The sequence below is a fragment of the Ctenocephalides felis genome, unplaced genomic scaffold (genome assembly GCF_003426905.1).
Source record: "Ctenocephalides felis isolate EL2017-DRISC unplaced genomic scaffold, ASM342690v1 CF-g0.4_SCAFFOLD_01886, whole genome shotgun sequence".
Taxonomy (NCBI): domain Eukaryota; kingdom Metazoa; phylum Arthropoda; class Insecta; order Siphonaptera; family Pulicidae; genus Ctenocephalides; species Ctenocephalides felis.
In genome coordinates, this window is record NW_020538040.1 from 61,136,515 (window position 1) to 61,160,157 (window position 23,643).

General features: G+C 28.6%; 1 protein-coding gene across 2 annotated transcripts in view; it reads right to left on the reverse strand.

The window, feature by feature from the left end:
- Window positions 1-23,643, reverse strand: part of LOC113378704 — a 291,296-nt gene that overhangs the window by 106,847 nt on the left and 160,806 nt on the right. For both annotated transcript variants that reach the window (XM_026619264.1, XM_026619265.1), the window contains exon 2: window positions 15,028-15,257. In XM_026619264.1, coding sequence (XP_026475049.1) covers window positions 15,028-15,171 — 144 coding nt within the window. In that variant the 5' untranslated portion in view covers window positions 15,172-15,257. The remainder of the gene's footprint in view (window positions 1-15,027; window positions 15,258-23,643) is intronic.

Below are 23,643 nucleotides of genomic sequence, written 5' to 3' on the forward strand. Positions count from 1 at the left end.
AAAACATTCGATTCGCATTGATAAAGATACTTGCTGATTATGGGGCGAAAAGTTTCAAAATTGGTAATTCAGTTTTTGAAATAACGGAGCGTCCGATTTAAATGATTTAAAAAAACATTGCATTGCCAAAACAGAGATTTGATTAAACTTTTGGGAAAGCAGCTTCAGCGGTTTCGGGGGTCCAATGAAAACAGAAATGCCATTTTGTGGTCAAATATATCATTAGACATTTAAGCATCAAATTATCAGATATTTTATAGAGAATATAATAAGTACAAACAATACAATAAGTTTAAACGTTAGACCGCAATGTGGCGCGTATGCGTAAATTTTCAAAACATTTCAAAATATTAAAAAAAAATCAAATGGCTTTCAAATTTGTTTAAGCACAATGCTATGCACCACTAGTTTTGATGTGCATATTGTTACGTTTCTGGAAATCCTATAAATATATCAGATGACTGAAGAATAAAACAAAGGAAATATAATATTCGCGTAATATAATATTCGGTAACATTTCTATATACTCGTTGAACGTAGCCGTCTGTCGTCTGATGTCGAACAGATCGGTGCTACATAGTAATAGTATATAAAACATAGAGCCCGGAACGAACCTGAGACACAGAACGAACTGAACTATCGAGTCGCCGATTCCGAGGACTCCGCGAGCAATACAAGGGAAAGAGCACAACTTCAAAGGATATAAGACAAAAACAAAACAAAGGACGGATAAGACGGAAACGACGACTTATTGCACTATAGAAGCAACAAACAATGATCTGTTCAGCTCAACGATGCCGATGTCAATCACTTTATAGTATTACCGGTCTACGTTTATGCACATATTTACTTCTGCCAGTTACTCATTTTACGATACTGAAATGTTTATTTTAGTTTACAATAGAAATAACTCATGTACGATACACGATACATACTATATATATATATATATATATATATATATATATATATATATAATAAATGGTAGTCTGCCCGAAGGCAAGTCCATGGTGTGAAAGCCACCCACAAATAAGTGATTTCCTTACCCTTCGGCAATAATTCACATTACCACTATTTACACTCCCCCCCCCCTCTATAATTTCTAATTATAATTTTAAATTTTTAAACTTTGTAAAAATTCTTTTAGATACTGTAAAAATTTCGAAAAAGTTGCTGATTGATGATACGCGACCGTGTCGAAATGTATGAATAAATAGTTCATTATTTATTGGTTCTTTTATTTCGACGATTGGCTGCATATATATATATATATATATATATATATATATGTATATATATATATTAGGGTGGTCTTTAAAATGGTCATTTTCGAATTTCCTTGCTCCCAGGGGCTCAAACGGTTCCAAATAGATAAAAAACAATTCTCAGAAAGTTTTAACTCTTAATATTAACGTTTAGATAGAGCGCAATTCAATCAAAGTTTTGTATTCTTGAGTGCACTAATCTATATATGTATATATGTAGAATAGTGCGGGACACAAAGATCCGATTTATTTTTGAGCAACTATGCTGTGAAAACCAAACAAATTATATCACAACAAATAACACGTATCAAATAAACAAGTATCGGACTATACCTTTCATTAAGAATCCCTACTAATTTATCATTGTCAAAATATTTTAGTTTTGCTGTTTTGCAAAAATCTGTCACCTCATCCTTTTTACCCTATATGCAGGGTTAAATGGGACGGCCAGGGCGCAAACTGGTCCAATATCTTAATTTTAATTTTAAACGAAATAATAGCTACATCATTCAATCAAGGCAAATTATAAAATTCATGAGTATATTTATTATGGAGATTTGCCCGGTTGAAGGTTCAGCTGGTTCTGTTTTCTCCATCCACGTGTAAGCTTTTATAGGGGTTATATAAAAAAAGTTAAATCTAAGTTAAAATTAACAATACTTCTTATAAACAATTGAATATAGTATACTTAAAAATTATATTAAAGTCTCGTGAACTAAAAGACAGTGCTCACTACCAAAAAAACTCGCAATGAAAGAAAATGCTTTTGTTATGGATTTCCAAACATTGCCGTTTATCTGCCGATCTCTACATTGAAATATTATTGTTAATTTTTTTTACCTTTACTTGTTTTTGAGATATCGGTTCGAGATATATGCCCCGCTCTACCTTATATATACGTATATATATTTATATGTGTGTGTGAATTTAAATAACAATCAAAACCTAACAACTCTATCAGTGTTTTGCATAACTACGTCTTTTTTATAGAAGGCAACCCAACGGTTGACCTGTCTTTGTCTGATATATTGTATCATCAGAATTTTTCTAATACTGATAATTTTTCAATAGAAAACCGTGTTGTCTTTACTGCCCGACATCGGGCTGGGTAGAGTGGTTATCGAAATTGAAACCTGAATTGGTTGGTCAAAGCTCTTGTCACTAATGTAATTCTATCCTCTGCATTCTTATTTATTTAAATTTATATTATTATTTATCATTATTGCTAGATGTTAATTATTTAACAGTTGTAATAAATATTGTAATTAAAAAAAAAGCTCTTGTCACTAAGCAACGAGAAAGCTCGTACAAATATATGATATAATAAAGTTTTGAATTAATTTTTATAATAGCAAACTTATTTTTAGAACAATCTTTTGTGATATCACAAACAAAGTAAAATATTATGCAATGTAGAATAGGAATAAAATCTCACTAAAATAATAACAATTGGATATATAAATGATAGTATTGTAGTTCACTCATTTATTAGAATTGATTAAATTTCGAAATTGTTGGCTTATATTGAATTATATAACTATTATTTTATAACTGTTGTAAAATAAGCCTCACTGCACTTCACCAAAGTGTTTAAACATGTGAGTTTTAAAATTGTGCCATATATTAATGCATTAGCTTTGCAAATTTTAATAATAATTTCGGGTTGTCTTAGGTGGGTATCGAACTTGAAACCTAAACTGGTTGGTCAAAGCTTTTATCACTATGCAACGAAAAAGCTCGTACGAACATATGATGTAATAAAGTTTTAACTTGGATTTACAGAGCTAAACCTTTGCATAAGTAATGAAATTTTAACTCCAAATTTAGTAGTAATTGTAAATATTTTTTAATATGTGTATTTTTCATCGAAAAATTTTGTTTAGCAGAAATAATAATTATATATTCAAAGCTAATGGAAACTAATATGTCGTTAGTTTCATTTTCATAAAAAAGTTAAAGCTAATCAAAGAATATCAAAAACCAATTGATAGTATTGTCTAAGTCTAGAAATAAATACAAAGTAATAACGAATTAAATATACTAATAACACACTCAGTTCGAAACAATAAATGCAATGTCTGGAAAATAACCTATAGAATATTTTAGTATTTGTTTTTAAAACAGGAATATTAAAAACACAAGTATATATTAAAACAGGATTATTTGAAGAGTAGTTGAACAACGCATAATTTGCGCATTTTTATTAGCATTTCTATTTATTTTACTTATATAAAATGATAAATTCTCCTCGAACAACAAATAATGGGTATAGAGAACGCATTAGAATGCAAGATGCAATTTCTTTACAGATTATATAGAATTATAATTATTATTCGATATTCAGTTCTAAGTGCTTTGTTTATAGTTTTATAATGCAATTATGCATTTTGCGTAGTAAACAAATGTAAATTAAAAGAAAATTGAATAACAAATAATGGAATTAAATCAAGAGAGAATTATTATTCAATGCTATTAAAATTAAGATGCAGTTTTTATCATTTAATAATGGATTAAATTTAATTGAAAATATTTTATGCAAGAACATGGATGGAATAAATAAATACTGTTCTCGTTAAAGTAATAAAGCATAAGGAAATTTCAATTTTTATAGCGTGTTTAAAATTGCAATGTGCAATTTATCCTCAAAATGTCTATAAACTAAGAAGCATTATGGATCATTTTCTTATGAATCTGATTTTATGACGCCTACGAAAATGTGATATAAGGCAGAGTAACTTTTATCGCTGTGTGGCGAGGTTGGAGATTTATATCGATAAAACAGGATTGAATATTTGGCAAAACCAATCTTAGCATATCATTAATTAAAAATAGTAGATGTCAAAAAATTATTTGAATAAGGAAATAATTTAAAGCAATACAATTTTTTGAACCCAAAATATTAATAAACTTTGCACAAGATATGCTAATATTTGAAAAAGTAAATCATTTCCTGGTGAATGCAGAATCGATTCTGCCGCACAACAGACCAATGTTATGGAAAGGCTGTGTTATGAAGAACTTACCATACTAAATATTGACAAAAACCATGCGGTTGCTGTGCAGTCAGGCGTTTGTTTCAGTTTGTCAGATAAAAAATCTGACCTAAAAACCGCAAAAATGACAAAAATAAGATATTATTAGAAAACAGGGTCTTTCTGACCCAGCTTCATAACATGCAAGTGTCGTTGCAATTTATGTGTAAAACGCCTGAATGCACAGCAAACACATGACATTTTGACAGTATTCAGTATGATTCAGTAGCATAATGTATGGAAGTTGGATCAATATGTCTTGCCATAACATTGGTCAGAATCGGCCCATTAGTAGTATTAATCCACATGAATACACTATTTCATGCTAGTTTTTAGATATCATAAATAATAAATTAGAAAAATTGCATTCAATATTGCGATGTTAATAAATGAACACAAACATAAAAGTAAACAAAAATATTCTATAGGCAGGGTAAAAAGGGACAGTCAGGAAGCAAACAGATCCAATGTTTTATTTTTAATTTTACAAACATTCTACAAAATAGTAGATACATTATTCAATTAATACAAAATACACAGATCGCACTGCATTTAATTTTAGTCTGACATTACTTCAGAAATATTCATCAGCAAAGTTGGAATAACTAATAATTTAATTTATCTCTTGTAAAATTGCTTTTTTAACTTAGTTTACTTGTTTATTTAATATATTAATATTGTTTATTCCTTTGCCAGTATAAAGGTTTGGTTGGTTGTTTTTACCCCACCCACATGTAAACTTTTATAAAGGGTATATAAAAAAAAACTGTTAAATCTATCTTAAGAATAGTAATACACCTCATTAAACAATTAAATATTGTATACTTAAAATTTAAATTTAGGTATCATGAACTAAATAAGATGCTCAAAGTAAAAAAAAAACTACCAACAAAAAAAAACCTATGTTATGAATATTGATACATGGCCATTATTATCTTCTGACAAGCACGTCGTAAGAATTAAGGTGATGGCTGGTTACATGTCTTTCGTCTTTTACTTTAAAATCGAATCTTTAAAATATTTTATACTTTACTTGCGTGTAATATTCGATTTGAATTTAAGATTCATAAAATCTGGTAGTAAAAATTATTTACCTTGATTTCCTTATTTTCATGACATAATAATAATCCGATAAGAGAAAATACAGGGAACTGAAAGCCGAAGCGCAGGATCAGGAAGCATTGAAGCAAAAATTGAAAAAAAAGTGTAAAGGGGAGGGGGGGATAAATAGTGGTATGGGAAATGATAGACGAAGGCTCTATCATCATTTATTTGTGGTGGCCCTCACACCATGGACCTGCCTTCGGACAGACCACCATTTATTATTATTATTATTACTCTGATAACCTCAAGTTTTCCGCGTTAATTGAATAACGGATCTGCAAACAATCATATGTTTATTTTGCAAGCCCATTAAATGGTCAATAAAATACTAATGCACAGTAAATTATTAAATGTTTCAACAGTGTTGATTTAGAAAAAAAATGAAATGCAATACGTGTTCGGAATAGTTATACAAGCGGACCTAAAGTAAACATTTTCTCTGGAGCTACAGGACAATCTACATAGCAGTATCACGAAAACAAACATTGCGGGTTCATTTAATTAACAAGAGGATTATAGAGAGCTCTTAGCGATTTTTTTAAAAATGCTATAACAGCGGCAGCTACGACTAATGGAAAATATAAAAACATAATTGAAAATTGCACCGCCTTAGGCCGTTTTTCCATGGAACAATGTTAATTTGCATATTTGTTATTAGCAAACGCTGCAGTTGAAATTACTCGGAGAGTCATAAGAACCGGGCATCTAGTTTCCCGAATAATTACGAAACTGATTGTGACAGATAATTAAAAAATCGATATCCGGCAAGATAATGGAAAAAGTAACCATTTACGAGAAGCCGTTTCAATTTTCATAGGCTACTATACCAAATATTATGAAAACCGTTTATAGATGTAATAGGATATTTTTGCAGATTTTTTCTCGTAAAACATACATGGTTTTTGTTTACTCTTATCCAATAGAAAGATTTATTTTTGTAAAAAAAACATTTTATTTCAAATTACGACAATTAAGGATGCTAGGGGGTCTCTGTAAAAGGAGTATCTAGTAACAGGCATTTTACAATAGGATCGTTAACGGTAATAATATAATTTATTGCCTCAATTAGACAAGTAAACCGTCCTGCACAATATTGTCATAGCTACAGTCCTCCAGGCCCAGGCCGACGCTATAAACAGAACTGTGCAGGCCCGTCATTTTTTATATGTAATACAAAATTGTTTATAAAATTTCGGTTTGCGTTATTATTATCGACTAATTTAAAATTTTATATATCTTATTGTGTTTCAAATTTATCAATTGTTGATAATGTGTAACAATTTTTATGATTGCTAAGTTGTTTAAATATTTATCTTGATTAATGTAAAAAATACATCAGGGGCTAGTTGAAACATTGACTGCTAGTTATAACATACAAGAATTATATACAGATTCAAAAAAGTAAATTGGATGAAGTTTATAGTTTATGAGTGGAATCTATAGTTTGGCACATGTAAATTGTGTTATATGGAGCACACCATCTTTTACTTGTATTATGATATTAATCGTAATTAAAGTTAATTAATGATAAAAAAAATTATCACAGAAGACATTATATATGTTATTTGTTGCGTTGCGTTAGTTTGCGTTGATTTATGAGAAGAATTACTCAGAAACAAATCAATTTTCTTAAAAATTGGTGAAGAATAATTTATCAGAAGTATTATTGTCGTTTTTTTGTAATTACTACTTGACTTGGTAGACGTTACAACTAGCCTCAAACACGGGGCAAGCTGTAACACCGCACGTTTTCTAGATAATGATAGTCTGATGGAATAATGGAATAATTTTTAATTGATTCGGTAGAGAAATAGTTACAGCAGCTTCCCATCTTCATTCCGCAAAAGTCAGTGGTTCTCAAGATATATTGATTAAGAAAAAATTGTCACAACCAGGCTCTAGCTTCCCTACTTTATTATTACAATAAACAATATATAGTGCAATTATTCTGATTTTTGAGTCCATGTTTCACTAACTAATATCGTATTCTCTAACTATGAATACCATACGAGTTATCTTTATATAGATGAACTTCCGTCAGTTTACAATATATTATTTTTCAAATATCAAAAACAATATGCTTGCGTTTTATACAAAAAAAAATGAAAATTATTTTTATAACAAGAAAGATCGTATATTGTATGAATGAAAAAGTATCAATTTCGATGTCCATTAGATGAGAAAAAGGCAAATTAGAAATTAAGCCAATTAAGTAAAATGACAAACGTATTAATGTACTGAAAAATACTATTATTACTTAGAATAATTAATTATAGCTGAATAAAATAATAAATTGACATTAGCTAACCTAGACAATTCAATTAATTTGTTATTGCTTTCTGATATAATATTTTGCTCTCCGACATAATATACCGATAAGATATAATTATTTAATTTAAAAATAAAAAAATTATAGCACATACAGTTATCCTAAAATGCGAAAATATACATATTTTCCTACATCTATCAACCAAATGTCTGTAGGTTTCATTTGTAGTTAAAATAAAGTTACAATAAAATAAATTCAGGCAAAATAAGAAAGAAATTGAAGAAAATGGTGCGAAATACATGTAAATATTATATATACTCAGTGAATCGGTATTATATTTTGAATGAAATTGCGAACCAAACATAATATTTGAATTTAAAAAACGAAATGATTCCGTTGATATTATTTCTAGGATCGCGTGCAGAAAATATAGTTATTCGGGATGGAGAACGAATTTTTTCCAGGTCAGGGAACGTTTGCCACATGACACGATGGCACGGATATTCCAAATGGAAAAAACTAAAATAGATGAATCTACATAGCAGAATATGAAGTTTAAAGACATACATATTTACCATAGTAACATTAAGAAAACATTAATACATAGAAATATACGAAGTAGTTAAAACTAAGGCAAACAACATTAAAACAAGCTATTATATGCTCACGTTCTCACGATTTTAATATCAGTTTTGAACCCACATAGAATCGTAAAACCAACAGTAAAAATATAATGCAAGTTTGTGTAATAGACCTTTTTGATATATTCACTGCAATTTGAAACATTTGTTACTACTGTAATATTTCTGCGCTATGCTAAATATATTTTAGATATATATCTCTAAAACACAAGTAATACGCTACAAATTAAGACATAACACGAAATGCAAGCCAAAAGATCACAACTGCAATTAATTAAATGATGCAAAAGTAAATAGAAAATATGAATAAAAAGTGAATATATATATATATATATATATATATATATATATGCATTAGAAGTTCAATATTTTTCTTTATAAGTGGAATGCAAAATGTGTATATAGATATCACAGAAAATTATTAAATCTTAAGACATGTTAGCAAGATTCTTATACCTTGAGCAATATAGCATATAATTATCAAAATATTGTCCATTTATCCAGAATTGGCTGGAATGGTCCGGAAGTCCAATCTAAGTCCCAGATTTTTTTAAAAGCTGATTGATGCGATTGCTTCAATAATCATTCTAAACTTTTGATTGATTTAGAAAACTGTATTTTGTTATAAAACAATATATTCAATTTATTTCAGTTAATTAGATCCCGCTAGAAGTCCAGACGATAGAAAAATTAGTCCAAATGGCAAGAGCCTTGAACTTTGAAATAAAAAAAAATGATCACTTTGAGATTAGGGTAAGACGGGGCACAAAGGTCTAATTTGTAAAAACCAAACCAATTACGACACAATTAATTACACATATCAAACAAACAACTATCTTATAATAATCAGTAAAACTCCCAGCTAATTCATCATTGTAGAAATATATTTTTTATTGTTTTTCAAACAATTTGTTTTGGGTAAAAAGAAGCAGCCATCAGGCAAACAGATACAATGTCTTATTTTTAATTTTAAAGAGATTTTCCGAAATAATAGCTATATTATTCGACCAATCCGAAATATAAATTTCATGGGTACATTTTTTACAGAGATAACATTGTAAACAAACTTGATCTAGTATTTCGTCAAAAAATCCTAACTTGTTTTTGAGATATCGGTGGTGGACCGTTTTACCTTTCAGCCACGCTCTACCCTACATATAAAGGTTGTCAAATATCTCCCTTCCGCCTTTTTGTATTATAAACCAAGAGCAAAAAAGCGGAAAGGAGATATTTGACAACCTAATATTTATTATACACATTTTTAATTGTAAAAAATATACATTGCACACAAAACTTGTTTTTCTTCTAAACATATATTTAGATTATAAGGAAATTCAATTAGCAATAGATAAAAAATATGTCAGCATACATATATATATGAAATAAATCTTATATGAAACTTGATAGATATATTATTTAGGTCTTAATTATATTTTTACTGTGACATTTTCCATGTCATTTTCTCGAAAAGAACCCCTCATTTACATCGCACAAACTTCACAACGGAGCTTTCATTTGGAGCAGCATCACCATTAAAATGCCAATCTTATTCTTCGCGGATAATCTTGTACGCTCTTCACCTCTAACAAGATAATCCTTCATTATTCCCTTTAAAATGGATTACTTATTTTCCTTAGCCAACCCTCTGCTGGCTACCCTTATTTATACGTTTCTAAGTTTAACACTTCAGTTCGACATTTTTAATTAGAAATATATCGAAGTCACACCTGCAAAATGCATTTGTTCAAAATAATTGTATGTCTAATTTTTAGAAAATAATGCAGTAATGTTTACATTTTTAGACGTTGAAACAAATGGAAAACAGCAACGAGTATGCTGACAGACTCTGAACGAATATTCTACTGATGTTTTACTGTCAGGATTCCATAGAAATATTTTAGAAATAGTCTGCAGGACTCACATTGTAAAAATATGTATTCGTAATATATTTTTTTACATTTCAAAATATTCCATATTCTAAACCATTGTTCAACAACGTCTTAATTATTTTCTTATATATATATTTTTAATTATCATTTCTCATAAATATCGGTCAGTCTAGACGGTGTAAAAATAATTAATTATTAGCAAAAAGACAATGAGTCTCGGATCACTTATAATTATAATTTCATGAACGAATTTTAAGTATATATAATCGTATTAGCCACATCTTAATTTAGAACTCAATTAAAAAGATTATAATAAAATTAATACGTATACGCTTACATTCGCGCCTACGTGCTTTCTCCATTAATAACTTCATTTAGACAAAATTCATTTTTATTTTGTTTTCAAAATAATATTCACAATTGAATATATTATAGAAAAAATTTCTTTTGATTAAAAAAATTAATTGGGGTAGAGGGGAGCTTGAAGGTCCGCGGATAAAAAAGTCTACCACCGATATCTCAAAAATGAGTAAAGTTACCTAATTTTTCAATGTAAGTAAAGTAGAGAAAAAAATGTATAACTGGCCATCACCTTTATTCTTACGACGTTGCTATCGGAAAATTAAAGGCAATGTTTAAAAATCCACAACAGAAGTATTTTCTTTTATTGTTAATTTTTTTTAAATTGTAAGCGATGTCGTTTAGTTTACGAGATCTTAATATAACTTTTAAGTATACGTTATTTAACTATTTTATCAGACGTGTTGTTAATTTTAGGTTAGATTCATATTATAATATAACCTCTATAAAAGCTTACACGTGGGTGCGATAAATAAACCAACTGAACATTTACCCTGGCAAAGATGTAAACAAGAAAAAATAGTAAACAAAGAAGTAAATTAAGTTGAAAAAAGCAATTTTACAAGAGATAAAGTTAAATAAATAGTTATTCTAACTCTGCTGCTGAATATTTCTGATGAAATTCCAGATCAAGGTTACATACAAGGTTATACAGGTTATATAGATCCGTGTTTATATATTTTGCATTGGTTGAATAATGTGGCTATTATTTCGCAAATTTCCTTTAAAATTAAAAATGAGAAAAGATTTGTTTGCGTCTTGGCCGTCCCATTTTACCCCGCCTATGGAGTAACTAGCTGTAAGTGGAATTCTGTCTTGAGGCAATTATGGCATCGTGCCTTAAGGCAAATTGCTGGAACTTCCCGTACCGTAACGAAATGTTCGTGGAATACTGAATGTTTTCAAATAGATTATTATAAATATTGTAACATTGTCTAATATTTATAAGAATTATATAAACTGAATTGCAGAATTGAAATTATTTGTAAAGTATATTAGAACTATAGTCAAGCAGAAAGTTCTTTCAATCATTTAAATCGGACGCTTAGTTCTCTCAAAAATTGCCATTTTTTACATATTTAGCTCCGTATCTTCAAAATGGTAAGGCCTGCCTTTGCCAAAAACTAATTAACACTTCTCCCAATCATTACTAATTGAATGTTTTTTTAGATCATTCAAATCGGATACTCCGTTCTCTCAAAAATTCGATTTCTATTTTCTGCACTCTTTGCTCCGTATCTCCAAAACGGCTGGACCTGCCTTTGCCAAAAACTAATCAGCTCTTTTCCCTATCAATAGGAATCGAATGTTTTTTGAACCATTCAAATCGGTTGATCCGTGCGCCCGAAAACGTGACTGGAAACTTGTATCCATACATACCTACACACACACACACACACACATCCATTTTTCCTGAGGTATGCCAAAACGTTCAGAAACCTTCAAAACGTCGAGAAATGTAAAAATTTTCAATTCCGATTTTCGGCCCATTACAATAACTTACCCTACGGGAAGTTAAAAAGGAACAAAGTGACAAATATTGGAAAAACAGCAAAAAACACATGTCTACAATGACGATCTGGGAGTTTTACTGAACATAGTCAGATAGTTGTTTGTTTGATATGTATGATTTGTTGAGATATAATTAATTTGTTTTTCACAATATAATTGCTCAAACTCAAATTAGATTTTTGTGCCCCTTTCACCCTATAAGTTATTGTTAAATAAATATATAAATATAAATATGAATATGAAAATGAATATAAATATAAATATTATATACGATAAATTATTCCATGATAAATAATATATTTATCATAATTAGATGTTTTTGATGGTTAATTATTACATATTTATCAAATAATTCACAAAATGCATAGTTAAAGGCTATACTCAGCTTATCAATATCTATGCATAAACTAACATTTAAATAAATCTTTAAGAGAAATAGTTTTTATGAAAAATATTTTTTTGTGAAATCAGACCCTGTAATAGATTTTTAATGGAATATCCGTAATCGTTGCAAAACTACTATAGGTTTTTTATTTATTTACATGATTTTAACACTAATCGGAATTAGAACGAAATTATTATTATTGCAGCAAAGGTTTTTATGCCAAAATCGTATTCGAGGTTATTATAAACAGTAATATATACATAAATATTTCTTTCCAGGCATTGGATAAAAACTTCTATTACTTACAAACTTGAGGATTGGAAAGTTGAACGTCAAAGTACTCGGGTAAACCCTTACTTCTTAAATCGGATATTTATTAATTAAAATAAAACTTTTTAATAGAGTCAAACAAAGGCAATAGAACAGCATACTTAAATATGTTTTAATTAATCGAAGTGCTTTTCTGTGTATCTTCTCTTATCTCAGAACGACGGTTGGCTTTAGGCACAAACAGCTCAGTTTAATAAGCCACTATAGTCGCTGAATTCGCGTATAAATGCGGAAGTACATATTGCGATACAATCAGCAAAGTACAGTATAGTATGGAATAGGGTCACATCTGTTACAATTATCACTCATACGTTGAATTAACCACAATTGTACGAGGAATATAGTTTAGGAAGACGAGATGTTCGTTACTGCATTAGGATCCTCTGACCTCCAGAAGCACTGATGATCAAAGCAGTGGCTGATCAGTTCGATCAATTGATCAATTATTAGTAAATTTATGGATATATATATATATATCTATATCTATATATATATATATATATATATATATATATATCTATATATATATATATCTATATATATATATATATCTATATATATATATATATATATATATATCTATATATATATATCATAATTGTACCTTAGAGAGACAGATATAAGCTGTATTATCATATAGTGAAAACTAGCCGGGGTCACCAATATGGATATATATCTATAAGAAGCGATCTCGTTACAAATATATAAAACCCTCTTAAAAATCTGATATGATCTAATCATTTTAAAACGTCTACATCGTTATGAAAATCAATCCAAAATCAAGGCTGACTCGAATTGCTACGATATTAAGATCATATTATGACGTCGAATAATATAATTTCTCTCTGATAATTTTTTCGATAATAAAAGTATATATGTTCATTATCCAAGAAAATGGTACTGAAGCATTTTTTTATTTATTTCCAAGTAAAGTTCTCAACAAAAACTTTTAAGAATTTTTTCTTTGCTTCCGTTTATAATAGTAAACCGATCTAAGTAGTATATGTTATGTTTGAAAAAAAGAAATCTATTATTTTTTCGGTAGATGGCTGTATCGATCAAACAATTTTAGATTTATGCAAAAAAATTATTTTACTGTTGAAAAATAGGAGTGAATGAAGAAAAAATTGGGTACATTTCACAATTTTTCTTTGACAAAAGCGAAAAAAATGCAAGCAGCTAAAATTGAGAATGGCGTTTATGATTCCGATACTGTAACAGCTAATTATGTGCAATTTTGGTTTCGTAAAATCTGTTCAGGAATTTCTGATGTTAAAGATGCATCTCGCACCGATAGGTTTCGTCGAAAATGTCGATAAAATCGGAGAAATGATCTAAGTTGACCGGCATGTTAGCAGTCGTAACATCGCCTAAGAGCTAAAAATCAACCATAAAACAATTTTAAACCGAGAAACCAAAATTTTAAACCAAAGATAATGGATTTATTTTTCCCCACCATATTTTATAACAATTTTATTATTATTATTTTTTTTATCCTATGCTGTAGGATATTCAAGTATTAAAAAAAACATTTTAGAAAGAAGGTTTACCGATGGATGTTTCTATGTAAATAACATAAATTTACTAGACTAGATTATAAATAAAGCATAATAAAAAAAACCAAGCCTATAGGATATAGTTTATGGAGTGTTTCAATGTTTATTAAGCAATAAAAAATATTGCCAAAAGAGATATTTATTCGCAATTAGTAGTGCACATGCTGATCTCTTCTTAAAAATGCCTATTTAAAAAATATCGTTGTAATGGTAAATAATCGCATGAGTCGGTAGACATGAACTGTCAAATAGCTATATCCATAGATAAGAAAAAAATATCCATAGATAAGACTATATCCTTGGTGTTCGATCGAGAGTTTTACACTCTATCTACTTCCAAAACCTCCAATATAATAATCTGCAAATGGAACAAATGCCAAATAAAAATATATTATCATAAGTGCAACTTTTCGTTAACAAAAATTGTCACTTATGAAATGAACTAAGGTTATATTCTGACGTTTGTGACATTTGGAGGTTAGATTTGAGAAGTAACTATGGTCATAAATCTTCGAGCGTAGACGAATGCAGATAGTATTAATCAACAAGTGCAAAAAAAAGTGGAGTGGGTTCAACATTTCAAAACTAATACACGCTCGTTGTATTTTTTTAATTACAGCGTTTAGCGTAAAAACTTAACGTAAAATAAGCATGTTTTCTGAATATATTAAAAAATTCACTAACCGTTCGGTTTCCTAAATTGCGTACGCGGCAGGTGAGGTAGGCCGATTTTGCAACGAGAGCGGTGACGATCTTGGGGGTCTGAGCATCAAAATAGGGTTCAGCCATGAGAGGCTGACCGTTAGCGTTGGTGCGTCCATGCTGCATCTGGTAGGACGGAGCAACTGTAAGTCCCTCGGCGAGAGCATTCTGGGAGCCTCCGCCATGTACGCCTCCAAACACGAACGAAACATCTGTGAAAAAAATAAATGACATTAATATTTTTATGTAATCTAATTGTATAGTGATAATGATGAATTGTTCATTTGAAAAACATTTTAGCAACTTTGTGTAAAAAAATGTAAAAGCAGAAGTTGAAAGCCTTGATGACACAGCCACTTATTCGTAAATTCTAAAGGTTTGATTTTTAAAATTCTTAGCAAATAAGACTAAATAAGATTAATTAAGGTGTGTGCTTATATTGCATTATGCAATAATAAAAAGTTTGAACTAAATAAAATGTCTACTTTATTTCATAAAGATTCATTGTAACAGTGGACTTTGGGAATGAAAAGTATGAAGTAAAAATTATTAGCAATGCGTTTTAACAATACTTGATGAACTATGACATCAATAATACATAAATACATATTTGTCGATGGGCTAATAATTGTGCTCCTTCTAATTTCTTTTTACCACAATAAAACCTTACTGTTATGGCAACGCTATGTTGTACGTATGTACATACGTAGCGTGTTTTATATGAAGTTTTTTTTTTTTAATTTCAATAAGTATTACTGTTAAATATTACTGTTAAATTAATAACATCTAGTAATATTTATAAATAATAACATAAATTTAAATAAATAAAAGTGCAAAGGATAAAATTTACATGAAAATAATATCCGTAATATGATTTGATATGATACGAAAAACTGTCTAAATACAATTACGCCATTTATATGTGGTCAATGAAAATTTTAAATAACTTAAACAATCTTCAGTGCATTTTGATAAACTTTTTTTTACTATCAAATTTAAAGCCTTACATTTTTTTCAGCTAGGTTTACAAAAAACCTTTACTGCAATTGGTTGAAATTTGTCAAAGTTAGTCAATGTTTCTATTAACCACATATTGATGGCGCATCCTGTACTTTGTGGTTGCTGTGCAGTCAGACGTTTTAGATAAAAAAAAACCTAATCTAGAAAACGCACAAACGTCAAAACAAGAATCTCATCATAAGTGCATCTTTGTAATGTGTCATATTAACATATGCGTAAAGTTACATTTCATGTGTGAAACCCATGACTGCACAGCAAATACGAAGCATTTTGACAAATGTCTTACTATAACATTGGTTTATTTTACGGCAGAATCGGCACATAAACTCGATGTAATATCTAACTATTGCTATTTAACTGAACCCATTTTCATACTAAGTCAATTCTATAATAGTTTTTACTAAAAAAATTAAACATAAGTGCTTGTATTCCGAGCTGAAATATATTCTCTGTATCTTAGCATATCAATGGATAATATGTAAGTAGGTATAAGACTAACATTTTTAAGGGCCATCCTAACATAACAGATTATCATTTTGTAAGTATGTTTCCTCGATAAGGTTTGTCGTTTCTTTAAACGAGAAGATCATATATCATATAAATAAAATGCGCTCTATATTTTTAGGGTAGTAATGCTGGTTAGTGGTTACTATTCCCAGAAATTTAGTCTGTATAAAGAAAATCGCATCTACAGTAAACATTTTAGTTATATATGCGCTATAAAAATGATGCATTACAAGTTATTATTTCATTACTTTTATTCAGTTTGTAAGATTTGCAGTATATGCGTGAAGACCTGGACGCCAAAAGGTACCGGGTCGTTGTGCCGCTCTGTCGCAGCGTCAAGACGCAGTCGAATTATATAAAACACTTTTTACGTCGATTAAAAGTTTCAGAGTGTGCATAACTTCGTTATTGGAATCAATAAAACGTGACAATTTACATTTCTTTTGTTGGAAATAAATTGAAATTGAGGTTTATCAAAGCAACAATACTCGGAATCAGCAGTGGCTAGTCCACATTCTTACCACGGAACCAAATCACAAAAATGAATATGAAACTTTTTTGAGCATGCTATCAAATATTCAACCATTATATGTATAGTTAATAAAATAATAATATTATAATCATCTTCAAAATGTGTACATGTTTGCGGATTAAAATGTTAGCTAGCTAGATTATTCACTTGACTGACTAAAAATATTTCAAAATCATACATGCACGTTTACAATAAAAATTCTTCATAAATCCGATAACGATACCGCTTTTCCCGAAATAAAGAGTTTTGTTGGCTTTTCGAAACCGTTACAAAGGGTCAGAAGCTGTATTGCTCTGTTCCGCCAACACGCGCATGGATCGGGGCATTACTGGTCATGAAGTAGCTCGGAAACCGTCAGAACTGTCCTATGCATTCTGACCAGAGGGTATTCAATAAATGTAATTCGTAGAGTATAAATTCAGTATTTGGATTTTATACGTCAAACTATATGGAAAAAGGATTAGCTTATTCTATTGTATAGAGTACAGAATTACAAATTTGAAGATTTGCTAATTGTATAAAGTAACGTACTATTAGCATTATAATACGTTATAGATATTATATGGAGAATGTTTGAAATTTGATGAATTGCTAATATTTTTAATTGTATAAATTGTATTGTTGTGTTTATTATATTATATTGTATTAAGTGTATAAAATTTTATATTAAATCTATACATTATGAACCTATTTGGTTTCTTGGAGAAAATTATGATATTCAGAACCGGTATGAATTATAAAAGTATGAGTATATGTTATTTTAATATATTCGAACCATTTATTGAATAACCCGTTTAACAATTACAAAAATATTTACATAGTTTTATGTGAAAATTATGCATAAACTATAAATAATTGTTTTCAAAGTTTTTTAATCCTGATCAGCTATTATTTCTCTGTTCTACTAAACTGCATAAAAGCCCCATAAATAAAATTGAACAGTAAGTAATTTCAGTAAAACTGCTTTTATTCAACTTGAATTTTCTGTCAAACTTTTTGTTCAATATACGGAACATTTGAGCAAACATATTTTTATAAAAATTCGAAACCGGTTATTTATATATTTTTATGAAAATTTGAAACCAAATATTATTTGAAAACTGGTTTTCTGACGGTTTTTGTATGAACCCTAATTTAGAGAAATTATAAAATATGTTTAAAAAAATTTAATTTACATATTGCAATTGTGTATGAGATATATAAATTAAAAAATAAAACACCAAAATGTAAGTGAGACATTCCTAATTCATTAATTCTTAAGTAACTTCAATTCTTGTTTAATTATAATAACATTTACTCTGCCAATAAATAAATGAATTCACAATATAAAACGTTTTTTCGTGATTTTAATTAGGACTTCTCAAAAATACACTAACCATAACAATCTTTTAAAAATTTTAGCATCCTCAATAAACCATTCCACGTGTGTCAATTATTTTATGAAAATTCATAATTAATAATTAATAGATTCATTATCAACAATGTCTCTACAAATTATACAAAAATTTAATCACATGCCGCATAATGTACCTAACCAATCCGAAAAGTAATTTTTCAAAAAGAAAGTAAATTAAAAATAGTTATTATGCCCGAGCAAAGCCATCGTACTTACAAAAATGAAATTATTTGAACTGCATTTTTAACTAGGTTTTAGATGCTAGCGAAATTGATAATGTGATTACATTGTTAATTTGAAAATTTACAGCCCAGAGAAAATATTTCTCTTTGCCTTAACTTGCGCAAACACGCGGCAAGGTATTAATGACACAGTTTATAAAGTTGCTTGGAAACATATAAATATACATGCTTGCAAATAATAATGAACATAATTAAAACTCGTAGAAGAGGTGAGAAAAATATTACATCTCTTCATAAAAAAATCAATATTTTTTCAAATAAAAAACACGTTTTTACACAATCCAATTTTAATCATACTTCACGGCGTTTGCAAAATAAAAATAACGAATCTAATGGAACCCATCTGACTCAGTTCACTCAATAAAACTCGTTTCATATTTTTTATGCCCTATAAAATTTTAATCAGGGACAACAGGTGAATCAACAAACAACGACCAATCCAAAATGCTCAACATGATGATTGGACGCCTATGAGTGGAATTTCAGCAATTAATAATTCAAACACGAGACAAACTAATGGAAAACTATTCGACACAAAAAAACGTTAATAATGAACAACAAATGGCAGAACAACCAAAAGAAGATTTATACTGACCAATCAACAAATCAAACGAAACACCATACATTAGTAATAAAAATCTCGAAATAAAATTTTTAATTGATTCAAACACTACCAAACCTTTTGCTTTTTACAGAAATCTAAATATTTCATCATTAATACTTATATATTTTTATTTTCAAACATCCATGTGAAATCCAAAATTTTGTAATAAAATTACTATTGATAACATAAATTAAATTTACTAAATTTCATGAAACTGTTAATGGTTAATTAGTAAAAACAGATTTTGAAAAAACAATAAATTTATTTATGAGATTAAACATAATTTGTAGTATTTATAATCTTTGCGTAATGTGACAAAAAATTTGATAAAAAATACAATCATTTTATTACAATATAGGAGACTTTAATATAATTTTTATTTTATAAAAACGTTATTCAATTGTTTTATAAGATATATTGTTTTATATTGTTATATTTAGAATAGATGTTTTTATATAACCCCTATAAAAATTTACATATGGGTGGGGTAAAAAGGACCAACTGAAACTTTACACTGGCAAAGGTGTAAACAATAAAAAAATAGTAAATAAAAATGAAATTAAGTTAAAAAACAAATTTCACAAGAGACAAATCAAATTAATAATTAATACAACCTTGCTGATGAACATATCTGATAATATGCCAGATCAAGGTTATATACAGTGTTATATTGTAAAAAAATGTGCCCATAAAATTTATACTTCACATTGGTTGAACAACATAGTTTATGTTTGGTAAAATCCATTTAAATTTTAAAATAAGACATTGGATCTGTTTGCCCCCTGGCTGTCCCATTTTACATCGCCTACGGGGTGAAACGGGACAGATGACAAATTTTAGAAAGATAGTAAAAAACACTAAGTAGGAATTAATTATGGGTTTTACTGATTCGATAATTACCTAAAATCAAGTTAGACCTTTGTTCCTCGCCCTACCTTGTATTTATTATGATTATTATTTTTCAAGTATTCGTTAATGTCATTTTACACTTTTAGTTTAATTCAATTTCTTAATCTTTTAATATTACTTTTTTTAGGGCTCGCCCGTAGGTAAGCGGTTAAGAGCGACGGGACTTGTTTCAGAGGTCCCGGGTTCGATACCCACTTCGAGCAGCCTGTTGTCAGGCAACATTGACAACGATTTTCACTTGGAAATATAAATAGCAATATGTTTCCAAGTGAAAATAGCCCTTACCCGGCATTGTTGCACCATACTTGCCCTATTACAGAGATTGTAATAAAAATTTATCATACAGAGATGTGAGAACTGTTTGGGTTGCCATCTGTAATAAAACAAACGTAGTTTGTAAGATCTTACTCACAACAGCTCATAGAACCCATTAGTTCTGATTGCTGTTCAAATAAAATTAAAAAAAAAAAACTTTTTTGAACGTAATATAAAGTATGATGAAATATAAATTTAATATCCAAAAGATTCTTCCATCAGCGATAAAAACATAATATAACACAACATAATTTAAATCCTGCAATGTTAATCACTTTAATTGCATTTCATGACAGTTTACTTGTAGAAGGAATTGCAGAAGTATGATGTGAAATAACATTCTGGTCCCGTAAAATTTGCAGAGCTAGTTCTTGATCGCCTGAGTTCTTGTTTGTGAAGTTTTAATTGTATATTAGTAAGAATAGTATTTTCTGTGTCGTCATGTACGTTTAATGTTCTGCAAAGCGTTGCAACTTTGTCACGCGGATTTAGTTTCAGATATGCATTTGTGTACCGTTCTAGTATGGGAAAGTGTAATGTCGCAATTCGTTTTGTCTAACAATAAGGATTGTATTATTCTGTTTGTAGTTGCAGTTTATATCAAAGAACTTCTCCACATAGTAATTCCTTATGACATAAATAATATCTAAGCAAGTCGTATTAATTTAGGTTGCTAAATCGACGTAGAATGATAATCTGATATATAGATAATAGGTATAGATTCTATGTAAGAGTTGTATATTCTACAAAAAGATTCATAAATATATTTTCAGTTTAATTACTACTAATTTTTATTATTATCTAATCTATTCTTGAAAATCCGCCTTATTTTAAATACCCAATCAAATTTAGATTCTATAGAGTTTGAGCTAACAATCCCAATAAAAATTTGATTATCATTATTTAATGGTTTTATTGAAATTTGCACCAAATAAAATTCTCGTAAGAATTATGAAAAGCAACATATTGCAAATTTATTGACATAATAGAGGGTAACATAACTTTAAATTTTGGACTAATAATAATTTCTCTAATACGCGATTTATTTTAATCGACTAGTAAAACGTTCGAAATGTTTTAATCATTAATTTTAATTAATTTAAATTAATTATGTTTTCTTGTATAAATTTATTAATATATATATATATATATATATATATATATACTAGTTGTATATTTTTCAAATAACTCAATTTATTTTCAATACAATTTCTACTTAAATTATCTATCCACTGTAAATCTAAATCTCATTTGAAATTTAGGTTCAATAAAGTTTGAGCTAACGATTCTAATAATAATTTGAATATAATTATGAACTATTGGTTTTATTGAAATTTGAATATCTAAAATAAGATCTTCGTAAGAAATATGAATAGCAACATATTGAAAAATTATTGACGTAGAAGGCAATATAACTATGAATTTTAAATTAATAATATTTTCTCTAATACAAGGTTCATTTTAATTAATTCCACAATGATCAGTAGAGCGTTAAAAAAATGTTTTAATCATTAATTTTCATTCATTTAAATTAATTACATCTTGTTGTATATTTTTCCTAGTACGTACTAGATGTATATTTTGCAAATAGCTTCATTGATTTTATTTCAATATAATAATATATATTAATTAATAATTACTATTAATTTCAATCATTAGTCTACACAAAACTTAGTAAATCCCTTTTGTTATTTAAGTTCAGTAGAGTTAAATCGCAACATTTGATCTATCAAATTTCGCCTAGAATATATTCTAAAAATCAAGTTTATCATTAAGTACTTCGTGACTTGTGGCTATAATATATTAAACAAAACTATTAAAATCAATAATTTGAGATTTATTTCTTCTTCATTATCTATTTTGATACGAGACAAAGTTCAGCCAATTTTGAAAAGCTTACGACATCTTCAATAGCCTCTTTTATGGTCTTAATTGACGAGTATAATTGAAATTAGAATGTTATGTTATTATAAAAAAATATAATTTAAAAATTTTATAACTTGTTTGTTATTAGTTCAAATGTAGAAGAGCAAGGTGCTTATTGTGATATCCATTTTCAATAGGATATTAAACAACAATAAAATATTTCTTTGTATTTGCTATACAAAGGTGTGCAATTGTGTCATTTCTGCAAGGTAATATTAAATTGTACTATCAGATTTTTCGGTTATCTTTATAAACGTGAAACTTTCTTAAAAATAAGCAAAGAATTAAATATCAGAGGTATTATTGTCGAAGAATATAGAATAGGATACATAAATTGATGTGAAAAATAAATAATTATAACATAATTAGAATGCAAATAAATAAAAATGTTGTAAGTGGCTAAATGCTCAGAGTGGGCGAGGCCAAATAAAAATTTTAAAATAAAAAAGTATTTATAATATTTGAAAACAATCATATGATTGAAGCCATACTTCAAATATGACGTTATCGGCTTGTCATTGTAATTAGCATTTAGAAATGAACCTTCATTAGAGAAATGAAGTAACTTACTGCTAACTGCTTAATAACTTCTATAATATTCGTTCATATAGTGGATCATGTTAAACAACGCCTAAACAAATATTGTTTTCGCAACTTTACTCATTAAGTAATAATTGTGTTTGAATAAATAAAATTAACATACATTCATTGATCGCTTATATTTTTTTTGTACTTTTTCGCTGGCGATATAATCTCATTCTTTGAGCAGCTGTAATATCTGTATTGCCTAAAAATATTTTCCATTTTAATAACTTCAAAGATTCATAGAAACTACTATTAATATAGAAATATGTTTAATTTGTTTTATTATTTTCAAGAAACAGGGTATATTATTCTTCTGATTCAGGTATTTTTCATTAAATCAAGATATGTACTACGATGTAACTTTAAAATGTTTATTTATCTATGCCGATTGCCTTGTTGATATCGGCACGATACAACATTGATGCCGTTACGCATACAACGACAGATCTCTATTCATATACACGACGACTAATCATAATCGACCCATAAAGAAATGATATCATCGAAAGCGAATGACGAATCACTGGCACTCGACTCGGCCGTAACACACTTCCGTTGCATT